Source organism: Myotis myotis, unplaced genomic scaffold (genome assembly GCF_014108235.1).
Source record: "Myotis myotis isolate mMyoMyo1 unplaced genomic scaffold, mMyoMyo1.p scaffold_m19_p_6, whole genome shotgun sequence".
Taxonomy (NCBI): Eukaryota; Metazoa; Chordata; class Mammalia; order Chiroptera; family Vespertilionidae; genus Myotis; species Myotis myotis.
In genome coordinates this window covers 30131688-30145510 of record NW_023416368.1, presented here as the reverse complement: position 1 = coordinate 30145510, position 13823 = coordinate 30131688, and the positions used below count along the sequence as shown (strand labels likewise).

At 40.6% G+C, this 13823-nt stretch overlaps 1 protein-coding gene across 2 annotated transcripts in view; it reads left to right on the top strand.

Annotated features, from left to right (window-relative positions):
- CTNNA1 (catenin alpha 1) overlaps window positions 1-13823 on the top strand; it is a 182521-nt gene that overhangs the window by 134964 nt on the left and 33734 nt on the right. For both annotated transcript variants that reach the window (XM_036313850.1, XM_036313851.1), the window contains exon 9: window positions 5203-5355. In XM_036313850.1, the coding sequence (XP_036169743.1) occupies window positions 5203-5355 (153 nt within the window). The remainder of the gene's footprint in view (window positions 1-5202; window positions 5356-13823) is intronic.

Here is a 13823-nt window from a genome sequence, read left to right as displayed (position 1 = left end):
CGATTGCTTTCCCAAGTTCTATCTCTGTCTGTTTTGTTGCTCATAAGCTTCTAAATGGCTAATCAAATGTCTTGGGGACCTGGACTAATATGGTCCCACTGGGATGGACTGCATAAATTAGCTGTAGTGTGAAAAGGATATACAAATAAGAAAATCAATTTAAAATGACTTGGGAACTGAAAATACCCTGAAGGATCTTGTGATACTCACATATTAGTAAATATGGAAATTCTAGTTATTTTCTGACTTGCCCAATTCTAATTACACACTCACAGTTCCTTTAGATCCTTGGTGGAGATGTATTTCCAGGATACATATGGTGGGTATAGAGGAAAGAACTTCTTATTTAAAGTTAAATAATTCCATTAACATTTTGGAATCAAATTAACTTTTACTCTTTAAAATGATAAGGTTGAATTTATAGAAGATGTTTGATATGATTTCAGTCTTCTTGAACTTGTAGAGACTTGTTTTGTGTCCTAACATGTGGTCTATCTTTGTGAATGATCCATGTGCACTTGAGAAGAATGTATATTCTGTTGCGTTGGGGTGAAATGTTCTATAAATGTCAATTAAATCCATCTGATCCAGTGTGTTATTTTGAGTCTCTGTTTCCTTGTTAAGTTTTTGTCTGGAAGATCTATCCAGTGAAGTCAGAGGGGTGTTAAAGTCCCCTACTATCACTGTATTGTTGTCAGCCTCTCCATTAAAGTCCTCTAGAAGTTTTTCATATATTTAAGTGCATATATGTTTACCAGGGTTATATCCTCTTGTTGGATCAACCATTTTAGTATTATGTAGGGACCTTTGTTACCTCTTGTGATGGCCTTCATTTTAAAGTTTATTTTGTTGGATATAAATATTGCTATTTCAGCTTTTTTTTCTTTTCCATTTGCGTAGAAATTTTTTTCCCATCTCTTCACTCTCAACCTGTGTGTGTCTTTTGTTTTGAGGTGGGTCTCTTGTAGTTAGCATATAGTTGGGTCATGTTTTTGTATCCATTCAGCTACCCTACAACTTTTGATTGGAGCATTTAGTCCACTTACATGTAGGGTTATTATTGAGAGGTATTTACTTATTACCATTTTAATTCTGTATGGCTAGGTTTCTCCCTGTTTCTTCTTCTCATTACAGCAATCCCTTTAGCATTTCTTATAATCCTGGCTTGGTGGTGATGTACTCCTTTATCCTTTTTTTGACTATTTTGAATGATAGCCTTGCTGGATATAGTAATCTTGGTCTCAGATCTTGTTTTCCATTACCTTGAGTACTTTATGCCATTCCCTTCTGATGTAGAAGTTCCTGATGAGAAATCAGGTGTCAGCCTTATGGGAACTCCTTTGTAAGTAACAGTTTTCTTTTCTCTTGCTGCCTTTAAGATTCTCTCTTTGTCTTTAATTTTTGGCATTTTAATTATGTGACTGGGTGTGGGCCTGTTTGGGTTGTTCTTGTTTGGGGTTCTCTGTGCCTCCTGAACTTGTGGACTTTTTCCTTTACCAGGTTAGAGAAGTTTTCTGCCATTATTTCTTCAAATACCTTCTCTATTCCTTTCTTCCTTTCTGCCTCTTCTGGCACACCTACTATTCTAATATTGTTACATTTCACATTGTCCCAAGCTGTTTTTCTGTTTTTTAATTGGTTTTTCTTTTTGGTTTTCTGATTGAGTGATATTTTCAGCTCTGTCTTCTAATTCACTGATTTGATCCTCAGCTTCCCCTAATCTGCTATGTATTCCTTCCAATGTGTTAGTCATTCTTTATCTCAGACTGTTCTTTTTTCATAGTTACTATATCTTTTTTCATGCTGTTGAGCATCTTTACCATCATTACTCTGAACTCTGTTTCAGATAAATTTCTTATATCTGCTTCATTTATCTATTCTTCTGGAGAATTCTGTAGTTTTTTCATTTGGGGGTTGTTTCTTTGTTTCCTCATTTTGTTGTCTGTCTGGGTTTGTGACTATGTTTTAGGTAATCCTCTACACCTCTCAATCCCTAGTGCAGGACAGTGTTAATAGGCTGTTTCTGATTAATTAGATCAAGCTTCCAGAGACCGCCTCCGCCTACAGACTGATAGGATTCTAATTTGAACTCCCCCCTAACCCCCCATTGCAATTGTCCTCAGGTATGCGGGTATGGTGAGAGTATTTTTTCAACAGGGTGGGGCAGTTACTCCTGCCTGGAGGCTAATTGTTACTTTTAATCTCTTAAGTGGCCTCAGGGCAAGGTGTTTTCCAATAGGGTGTGCCACCGTCTTCCCCCCAGGCAAGGCAGATGTCTGTGTGGGAAAGATGTCCTCTGCTCTGAGGGAATGACTCAGCCCAGGAAACTTGGGGTGTCTGCTTTCTGAGCTCTATCCCCTGAGGCCCCAGTCCTGACTTCTGTGCTCACAGCTCCAGTCCACTTTACCCTCCCTCTGCCAGAGCACAAGGTGGGTGGCTCCACAGGGAACTTTGTGCGTTGGTCCTTTAACAGGATGCCTGAATTTTCAGCTGTTACTCTCTAGCAGACAGCACCCCACTGCTTTTCATAGCCAGATGTTATCTGGGTACCCTCCTCGGTAATGGTGCTCTCTGCTGGAGGGCCCAGCTTCAGGATTGGATTCCAGAGTTCTCCGTGGCATCCCCCCCACAGCTGAGATATCTCTCTGGGACTTCAGTTGCTGTCTGTGGGCACTGGGCCAGCCCTTTCGCGCCTCCATCCCTCCTACCAGTCTCTATGTGGTCTCCACTTTCGGTCCTCGGGTGTCAGGGTTCTCTGCTGCAAGTTTTCTGTTGATTATTCAGGAAGTTTTTCTGTATTTTAATTGTAATACCAGTTTGTTCCTGGGAGTATGTCCATGCAGCACCCACTTACTCTGCTGCCATTTTTTAATTATTATCATTTTTTAAAATATATTTTTATTGATTTCAGAGAGAAAGGGAAAGGGAGAGAGAGATAGAAACATCAGTAATGAGAATCATTGATTGGCTGCCTCCTGCATACCCCCTACTGGGGATCGAGCCCACAACCCGGGTATATATGCCCTGACTGGAATCGAATCTGGGACCCTTCAGTCCACAGGTTGACGCTCTAGCCACTGAGTGAAACCGCCTAGGGCTCTTCTGCCATTTCTAATCTCCGAAGTTGAATTTATAAAACAATGTATCAAAACGTAAAGAGTGGTAGTAGTAATACAATTTCCATACTTAATGGAGGGACATTTTATTGTTATGTCTGATATAATGCAGAATTAAAGATGGACTGTATCTTTTTTTTTTTGATGAAGTATCAGAAATGGTTATAAGATGACCTTTCAGTTTATTTTATTTTACTTTATTTTGTTTTATTTCTTCACTCAAGGGTATGTCTTTACTGATTTTAGAGAGGAAGGAAGATACGTTGATGTGAGAGAGAAACATTGATTGGTTGCCTTCCGTATGCACCCCAACTGGGGCTCGAACCCACAACCTAGGTATGTGCCCTGACCGGGAATGGAACCCGCAACTTTTCAGTGTATGGGATGACACTCCAACCAACTGAACTACCAGGCCAGGGTGGATGAGCTTTCAGTTTTAAGGTTCAGGAAGCTAATCCTGTTCAGATAAACCAGAAAGGACATTTTTCCTCTCATTTTTATTTAGCCATTTAGGCTAATACCTATATTCCAACACTCTGTGTCAATTTAACTCAGAGCTGCTTCTCCTTTAAGATAGAAGCTTTGTAATTCCCAAGAGAAAAAAATTTAATGTTGAAAACTGAGATTCTATTGCTGGAATGCTCTAACTGTGGCCTAAACTAAGCATGTCAACTCAAAGGCTAACACAGGCCAAATAAACAAGGCTTAAGTTTATGTGGGCCACAAAAAAACAAAAGCTTCATTTTCATAGAAACGTAGGTTTATTTCGATAGAGACATGCTGAATACAAAGGGCTGAAATAAATGACTAATCATTAACATAAAACAATGGAACATTTTAATAAAAATTAATATATTTTATTGAACATTAACTTACCAGACACTGAATAACTGCACAAATTAATAAGCGTGATGCAAATAAACCTATTTTTCTTGTTCTCCGAAAGCAAAATATTTCCTGTTGCACACACCAAACAAGTCAGTCCAAGACTAATGATGTGGCAATCGGCTGCTAAAATATTCACTGCTAGTATTAGTGGAGAGAAACAGTGTGCCTGCGCGTAAGGGAAATGAATGCAATGTTGTGCCCAGATTTCATGATTCCCAAGAACCCACAGGGAGCCAGCGAGTCCGATGCAAAAGCAAAGAGTCATTCACTTCAAACCTAGGTTTGGCTCCCCTGCCACACTCACCGATGCAACGGTAAGCTCCAGTGGCCGAGAGAGAGAAAACTCTGTGTGGAGAGAGGTTTTGTAGGGGTTTGGGGCAAGGGGAGGAGAAAGGACTGTGGGCCCTGCCGATTGGCCAGGCGCGAGTACACAGGATGTGGTCATAGTGATGGCGTGCACTTCCCTTGACTATCTTCTGGGAAGAAGCTTGCTGAGCACATGGCCAAGTTAAGATGAAGGGCATAGCCCTTACCCTGGGGCAAGGTGGAGGGCGTAGTCCTCGCCCTTTCAGCAACACGATTATAGTAATCAATCATTAGTGAACGTTGTAGTTTGTTATTAATAATTATATATAACAGGATATTGTAAAAATTAAGTTATGAAATTTTTATTAAAATGTTTCTTACATACCATTATATCGGCTGGTCTGAAAAAAATATTCATTGTGGGTGCCAAACCGGTTTGGCTTAGTGGCTAGAGCGTCGGCCTGCGGACTGAAGGATCCCGGGTTCGATTCCGGTCAAGGGCATGTACCTTGGTTGCGGGCACATCCCCGGTGGGAGGTGTGCAGGAGTCAGCTGGTTGATGTTTCTCTCTCATCGATATTTCTAACTCTCTATCCCTCTTCCTTCCTCTCTGTAAAAAATCAATAAAATATATTTAAAAAAAAAATTCATTGTGGGCCTCATGCAGTCCATGGGCCATGAGTTTGACATGCTTGGTGTAAACTATTATCTCTGCAATCATGTTTCCTATGTTGCAGATTATATAACTGAATGGATCACATTGGGGGGGAGGGTCCTCATTTAAGTGCAGCGAAGCTATCATAAGCTTCAATTAGATTTAAAAGTATAAGAAAAATAAGCAATGTAACTTCTTGTTAAAAATAAAATCAAATTTTTACAATTTAATTATTAGCTTCGCAAAGCTGTCATGGACCATGTGTCAGATTCATTCCTGGAAACCAACGTTCCACTTTTAGTGTTGATTGAAGCTGCAAAGAATGGAAATGAGAAAGAAGTTAAAGAGTATGCCCAAGTTTTCCGTGAACATGCCAACAAATTGATTGAGGTAAGTCTGTTAGCAGTTTTATTAATTGTAAGTAACTTGATGGAATGTGGTGATTTTTTTAGTCACATTATTTAATCAGCTAAAAAATTTAGGAGCTCACCTAATATACAATATGTATAAGATCATTACTACCTAACATCTATCTAAAACTACCATTTTGGTCAGTTACATTGATTATGTACATGATTAAATATAGATAATTCCTATCCTGGAAACTTAACATTTCTATTTAATGTTGTGCTAATAAAGGTAGATTATGACATGACTAAACTCACAAGACACAGTAGAAGGGAGTAGTGGCTAGAAGACAGAGCTCTAGTCACACTGTCTGGGCTTGTATTCTGGCAAATAACCACCTTACCCCACTACCCCACCCCAAATTCTCATTTCTTATCTGTAAAATGAGGATGCTAATAATTCCTATCTTGGAATTATTTTAAGGTCTAAAAGAAAAGATGTATGTTAGGTGCTTAGCACTTTACCTGAGACACAGACTCAGTCAGCTTGTTTGAAAATTGAAGACACTGACCCTTAACAGTGCTGCTAATTAGATATGTTTGAATAGTAGAAATATGTATGTAAGTGGTTGGTTTGTAAAGTGATAAGAAAGAGGAGTGAATTGCTATTTAGTTTCCAGGTAAGTTAGGTTGCTTTTACCTTTTGCTAACTGAAATAATGTTATTGTTTAATTTAGTCATTATTTATTTAAAAAATTTTACACATAGTAAGCATATATCCAAGTTATTTGTTTGTGTGTGTGTGTGTGTGTGTGTTTTCTTTTTTTGTTTGTTTGTTTTTTTCCAAGTTATTTATTTTTGTAACCTTTTGTAAAACATCTAATATTTGGAAAAGATATTTCATAGACCATTTTGTAAGTTAGTTGTTATGTAAGAACAGAAAATGGGGCTTGTATGTAAAATCTATCTCTTGTACGTTTGGATTTATAGTGACATTAGGCCAGGTTAATACCATAAAACTATTCCAAGGAAAACATCAGTAATCACATTAAATGCATTGCTAATTTTACATCTAGTTTTCTTTGAACATTATGAATTAATTATGTATATAATACATAGGTCAGTGTGCTATTTAAGGGAATGATTCCGGCATTTGGAGTTAAAATGGGAAGACTTTCATTTTCTCTCTCCATTAAGCATAATCTTGTTCACAATAGTTACATGACAGCTTGAGGTATAACCTCCAAATGTATAAAGATTGTCTTCAGAAAGCCAACCTCTGTAAGTAGCCTACATATTAGAAAGTATGCCTGTGAAGTAGGAAGCAAGGACACTACCAGCCCAAGGCCTTGGGCAACAGGTACCAATAATGGCATGAACAGGGCTCTGTGTGGTAGCTGAACCTCAGCGGGAAGCCCTAGTCTGTACTGCCGTTTGAGGGCCCTTTGGGCCTGCCTTGTCATCCTCAGTCTCAGAGCTGGCACTTGCTGAGCACCCTGCTGTGTATCATATGCAACTGCAATGTACTTTCTACAACATTTCTCAGGTGAGGAAACTTGAGCTTAGAGTTAAATAACTTGTCTTAAGGCTTCCTGGCTTGTATCCATCCAACAATGAAGGCTATGCCACTTGTGCTTATTGGCTTAGTGGACAGCCTTATTCCCATGGGAAGCATTAGGTGGTCCTGGTAGCCTTGGAGACCTTGCTTCCAGGATTTTTGTCCATGCTTACGTGTACTTTTCATTTCATTCTGAACATCAGTTACCAAGGGCGCCTTGGAGTTTAGAGTTAGGTTCCCTCTCGCAACTCAGTTCTGACCCCTTTCTCACCTCTCTCCCCTCTCTGTGCCCTCTACCTTCTCATCCCCCACACAGATATATGTATTAAATGGTTTTTCATTGCTTGAGTCATAACCAAAGGCTTTGTAGCACCATTCTGCAAACAGTTAATTACATCTATGGTGATAGAGACACTAGGATATATAATTGCATATGTACATGAAAAGAAAATGAGCGTTTAAAGTGTTATAGAAGCCTCAATTTCCTGACTCAAGGCAGAACTTTATTCTTCAGTGACAAGGCTTCTCCTCCCCACACTACTTTTATATTATAATAAAACGCCCGAACTTGTTTCAAGCAAAGGTAAAATACTTCATTGTTACTGTTTTGATAATCTCTTGGCTTCTTCCTTTTCATTAGTTCCCTCTTAAATGGAGCCAACTTTGATTTGATGGGAGATTTGCCATTTTTCCTGGGGGTTTGGAAGTAAGAGTGCTGTGTGAAAGTTGGGTAGGACTGGTGGTGATAGGCCTCCGGCAGGAAAGGAAAGATTCTGTAGCCACTGAGAATTCTATCAGATGTTTGTTTTCCTAAAATAACTGCAGTACAGTTCTATTAGCTTACCACTTGGAGTTACCACAGCTGCAAGTTTGGGGGTCCCCAGTCCACCTGCACTTCTAACTTGCGACAGATTTTGAGGGTTACCATGGCTTATTTCAGTTTCAATAATTTGCTAGAACAACTCATAGAACTCAGAATAGTGCTGTACTACTTACGATTACATTTTATTATACAAATCGGGACCAGCCAAATGAAGAGACACATAGGGTGAAGTGTGAAAAGGCCTTGTTAAGAAAACACACAAAATTCAACCAAGTAGATTTGAAAATCTAATGGCTTTATTAAGAGATTGATGAGTCAGGCAGCATCCCACCTAGCAACTAGAAGGGCACTCTAAGGGTTGTACAAAATGGAAGGTTTTATAGAAGGGACAGTGGGGCCAGGGACTATTAACAAAGGAAAAGAAAGGATTATTTCTGGGGGAAAGAGAACCCAAAAACAGATTGCCACTTCTTTCTGTGCAGGGGGGTGCCGGGAGCCGGTCCATGCTTGCTGTTTCAAGGGACCTGGCATATATGGCATACTGTTCTTAATATGTTTGCTCACCTTCTTGGCACTATGTGTTTTAACCAAGGTCTCTGAGAAAGGTTGTTTCCCCAGGTAGGGATTTTCCCCTGAAGTTAGGGAGGGAATAAAACCTCTTAACTAAGTGCCAGGCGGGTAATTAATCACTTTAACTATGAACAATGATGCTTAAGCTACATAATCTTTACTCCCTGGAATGGAGATAAGAAACGCCCTAACCTTTGTAATAGAGATTGGTAGGATTGAATCAACTGGTATAAATACAGATGTAGTAAGACAGCAAGACACAGAACTTAGAATACAGAGCTTAGAACACAGAACTAAGAAGACAGAACCTAGGCACAGAACCTACAGACAGAAGAACTTCGCTGGAGAGAACATGGCAAAAGATCCTGGACTGAACCTGACTACAGAAATGGGCAAGAGAACCTGACTAGAACCTGGTGACTGAACCTGGCTGGAGAACCTGGACTGAACCTGGCTGGAGAACCTAGCAAGAGAACATGGACACAGAACCTGGCTAGAGATCTGAAGCAGAACCTCTCTGGAGATCCAGACCAGAACTTGGCTGGAGATCCTGGCTGGAGATCCTGGCTAGGCTGCTGATCAACTGAACGCTGCCTCCACGTCATTCCTTCTTCGCCGACTCCGTCCACACCTTTGGGGACCCCTGGACCCGCTGGGACAGGACCCCAGCAGGGGGGAAGGGGTGTTATGGAGAAGGGCCCATGTGACTGATTACTTCATTGATGTTGACCAGAAAACACAGACTGGTTGATTAAGATTATGTTTCTGGGAGAGGTTGAAACTGCATTTAAAGTCTGGGTTTGGTATCGTGGGCTTTTAGTATGAGTGATGCCATTTTGGGCCTGTGGCTTTCTCTGTAACAGTCTCAAAGACAGTTTTCTCCCTGGAATCAGAGCACTTTATCCTCCCGATACAGTGATGGCTTGCCAACTAGGAAGCTCCACTGAGTTTCAGTGTCCATAATTTTTATTGGGGTTTCATTATGTAGGCATGATTGATAAAACTGTGATTTAATTGAACTCAATCTCCAGTTTCCCTTGCTTCCCTGAAGCTTGGGCTCTCCTGAATGTCCCAATCCTCTACACCAGTGGTTCTCAACCTTCTTAATGCCGCGACCCTTTAATACAGTTCCTCATGTTGTGGTGACCCCCAACCATAAAATTATTTTCGTTGCTACTTCATAACTGTAATTTTGCTACTGTTATGATTCGTAATGTAAATATCTGATTTGCAGGATGTATTTTCATTGTTCGCGACCCACAGGTTGAGAACCGCTGGATTGAATAACTTGGTTGTCATGGTGGCCTGTCTCAATCCTCAGTCAGCCATTAGCATTACATATCTAGGTCCCCCACCAGGAGTTACCTCATCAGCATAAACTGTCAGGGCCAATGATGAATAATGAGGACCTTCCTATGACTAATGAAATCTCAAAGATTTAGAAGTTTTCTCCCAGGAATCCAGGCCTAAGACCAAACATTATTATACAGTACCTCCCAATCTTGAAGTTATAGGGAGTGCCTGGTTTTCAGATAGCTTGCTAATGCAGCCATAAACACTTAATGAAAGAGGAAAGACAGGGCAGGTTTGTTTCTTGCAGCTCTGTTAGCTCTTGTTTGTGGCCATTTCCCAGTGACTTAATACTCTTACCTGGTACTCCTCGTATTGTTTGTTCTCCCTTTCCCTCTAGGTCAGTGGTTCTCAGCCTTGGCTGCACATTAGAATCACCTGGTGATTCTAATGTGCAGCCAAGGCTGAGAACCACTGCTCTAGGTTCTCCCATTTGGAAGCCAGGTTTTCTGTCCTTTCCAGGGAATTGGGTCGATCTGTTTACACCTCAGTGAGGGATTCTTTCCTCACAGAATCTATGTCTCACTCTGGTGTATAAATCCCTTCTGTGGAACATCCCTGAATTGTCACTTATGTTTTCTTGGAGTTTTCCACTACAGAAGGAGTCCTTCCCTTTAGATATTGAAGATGTGGTATGGAAAATAATGTAAAACTTTCATTAACTTTTTATACTGATTACATGTGAAATGTAGTATCTTGGGATTAAATAAAATACATTATTTTTGCTAATCTTCACCTCTCTAAAATGTGGCTACTGAAAATTTTTAAAATTTTTTGTAACACATTGTATTTCTATTAGATAAACCTTATCTAGATATTTCCTCAGGCCTGCCTCTTCTCTGAACGCTGACCACTCAACCAGCCCTTATGAACACCTGCGCCAGAGGGGAGGCAGACCGAGTAGAGCAGCCAAGGCCCCCATCATTCCAGAAGGAGGCTTGACCAGTGTATCCCAGGTTGGCTTTAGCTTTTTGGGCAGTGACAGTCTGTAGTTTGAGCTCACAGGCAGCCCAGGGTTTTCCCTCCAGAAGTGCTGCTGTTCAGTCCCCTTCGCTTCATTCTTGTGTGTGTAGGTACAGTTGTTGTTTGACTCTGTGTGGTTTTGACAGTCACTCAGTATATACTTCTTAGATTCAGTCTAATGTTCTGTCCCGACAGGATGTTGCTGGCATTACTCTTAGTATTATAATGGCCTCCTTCTCTCTCTTGCTCGCTTGTGCTCTCTCTCGCTTGCTCTCTTTCAAATAAGTATCTTTTCTCTTTTATTCAATCTGATGTTTAGAAAATTATATAAGACTAGTGGCTCGTTGCACGAAGATTCGCACAATAGCCCTTCCTTCCCCTGGCTGCCGGCACCGGTTTTCCTCTGGCACCCGGGACCCAGGCCTTTGGTCCGGCCGCAGCAGCGAGGCTTGGCTTCTCCGCTCCGGCTGCTCCCAGCCCCTCCTTCTTTTTTCCAGCTCCTCGAGCAGAGGCTAGGGCTGGCTGGAAGCCTGGATTGCCCCCAGCAACCCAGGCCCCCAGCCCCTCCTTGAGCGAAGCCCAGGGCGGGCTGGAAGCCTGGGTTGCCCCCGGCGACCCAGGCCCCCAGCCACTCCTTGAGCAGAGTCCAGGGCTGGCGGGAAACTTGGCTTCCTCCATCACCGGGAGCAACCCAAGCCTCCTGCTTGCTCCAGCTCCGTAGCCACTGCCATCTTCAGTTGTCTTCAGTCTTTGCTCCACACCTGCATATGCAAATTGACCACCATCTTTGTTGGGTTAATTTGCATAGTCGCTCTGATTGGCTGGTGGGTGTGGCAGAGTGACGGAGTGGTGGTTAATTTGCATGTTTCTCTTTTATTATATAGGACAAGGCATAGAATAGAACCTTTCAGCTTGCTACTAGAAATCATTCTCTTGATTGAACAATTCTTTGCATATAGTTGGCCTTTCAGGCAGTTAAGAATCCCTTTCTTTTTGTCTTGCTCTCTAAATTAATCGAGATGAAACATGTCTACCCTGTTACCCTCATTTCCTTTTTAGTGTCCTCATTAAAATTGGGGTAACTATAGAAATCACATATATGCTATTTCTAAGCTATATTCTAGCAGCTTCTTTGTAGATTCCAGATGCCTATCTGCTCCCCAGAGCAGGTTCTGTTATGCTTTCCAGTTATATCTTCCTCTCCATCTCCCCATCCCCCCCCTCTAATTTTCTCCATAAACACTTGGATGTTGCTGTATATCAGATAGATGAACTCTTCTTACAGCTGATTCCTAAAGGGTATAGTCTGATTTATTGGGTGTTAGAAAATGTGCCCTTCGACACTGAAGTGAAGCCAGGCCTCTTCTCAGAACCATTTGGGGATGCTGTGTGATTGCTGCAGTAGGGATCTAGATGTACATAAAACTTTCACCAGCCAATTTGCCCAGGGTTGCTCTATGGTAACACTGCTAGGCTTATTCACCCAACTTCTTTATTAGAGATAAGAGCCTCTGAAAGCATCCCTATGCAGCAAGGTGTTTGGGGAGAAAAGATTAAAGTACCAATTTAGATTAGATACCGTTAGGGGACAGTACCATTTAAAAATATAGCTTAAAAAAAACTATAAAAGAAATACAAGTTCATTTTAGAAAATTTGGAAAATAAGAAGGAATAACATTTTGGAGTAGATTCATGCTTATTTTATCTATATGTGGATTGGTTTTTTAGAAAAGTCTTCACAAAATTGATATACTGATTTGTGGGGTTTTTTTTAGGCCAGTGGTATCAATGTTTTATGATGTAATGTGTTTTTGCCTTGTTTATCATATCCATTTCATTGTGTTATGAAGTACTCATTTATAGCATTTATATTGATTGCTTACATTTGTTAGTCCATTTATGTAACCAGTCCCCTATCATGAGGCATCTAGGTTATTTAGGTTGTTTTAGTCTTTTACGATTTCATATAGCAGTCTGAGAAATATTCCTTTACTTTTTATTTGCCATTGTCCCACCTAGTTGTTCAAGCCAAAAGTCTAGTTGTTATCCTTGATTCTTCTTTCCCCCTATTTATTTTTCATGGTCCATATTAATTCACAAGTCTCCATATCCTTTATTTCCATGGTTACCTCCCTAGTCCAAGCCATCATCTCTCACTGGACTTCTGCAACAGCCTCCTAATTGATTCTTTTGTTTTCACTTTTGCCCATCTCTAGTCAGTCTTTCTCTCTCTCTCTCTCTCTCTCTCTCTCTCTCTCTCTCTCTCTCTCTCTCTCTCTGGCATAGTCTGATACCTTTATGTCATTCCTTTGTTTCAGGACCCATCAATATTACCCTCCCCACCATCACCTTTCATGGCTTTTAGACAAAATTGGGATAAAATCCTAAAATCCAGATTCTTAACTATGGTCCATAAGGTACCCTGACTGCCTTTCCAACTGCCTATTGTCCTATGTCTTTCTTACCTTTTAGTCCCCCCATGCTAGACTACTAGTACTTCTTTCTCTTCAAGCATACCATACCCAGACATGTCACCACCTCGTATCTTCTTCACTCCCTGGGCCCTCTGCCTGGAATGCTCTGTCCACTTCTCATCATACAGGTCTCTGCCCAAATGTTACTTCTGCAGAGAGGTTTTTGTGTATCCCTCATTCCCTCCATACCACCCTTTGCCATTTTTTTCATTCTGTCACCTGATATATATCCCTCATAACACTTTTCACTATCTGAAATTATTGGGTTTGTTTCATTTTTTTCTTCTCTGTCCTGACACCATGCTCTAATAGAATATAAGTTTTTTTAGAACATGGGCCTAGAACAGTGCCTGGAACATAGTAGGTGCTCAGTAGCAATTAGAGGAATGAATCTACTGGTTCTCAAATGTAATAAGCATAAGATTACCTTATTCTAAAGAGAGAGTGACAATCAAAATAAATGTATATAGTGTATATGTTCTTTATAATGTAGCATAAATGGTGCTGAGATTATATGTGAAAAAAATTATCCATTTTATCAGCATTTGAAAGGAAGCTGAGCAATAGCTGTTATTTAAGCAGCATTTTAATACGTGACCAAAATAAAATTGGAGCAGATGTATTGGCGCTTGCTAATATGGTTTGTGGAAGTCTTTATTGCTTTAATAGAAATACTTTCCCCTCTGACCAGATAAAATAGTATAAAAAGGTTATGCTTTAATTTGGGGTGCCATGTAAAGTTGCTTCAAATGTATTAATAGTTTTTGAGTAGT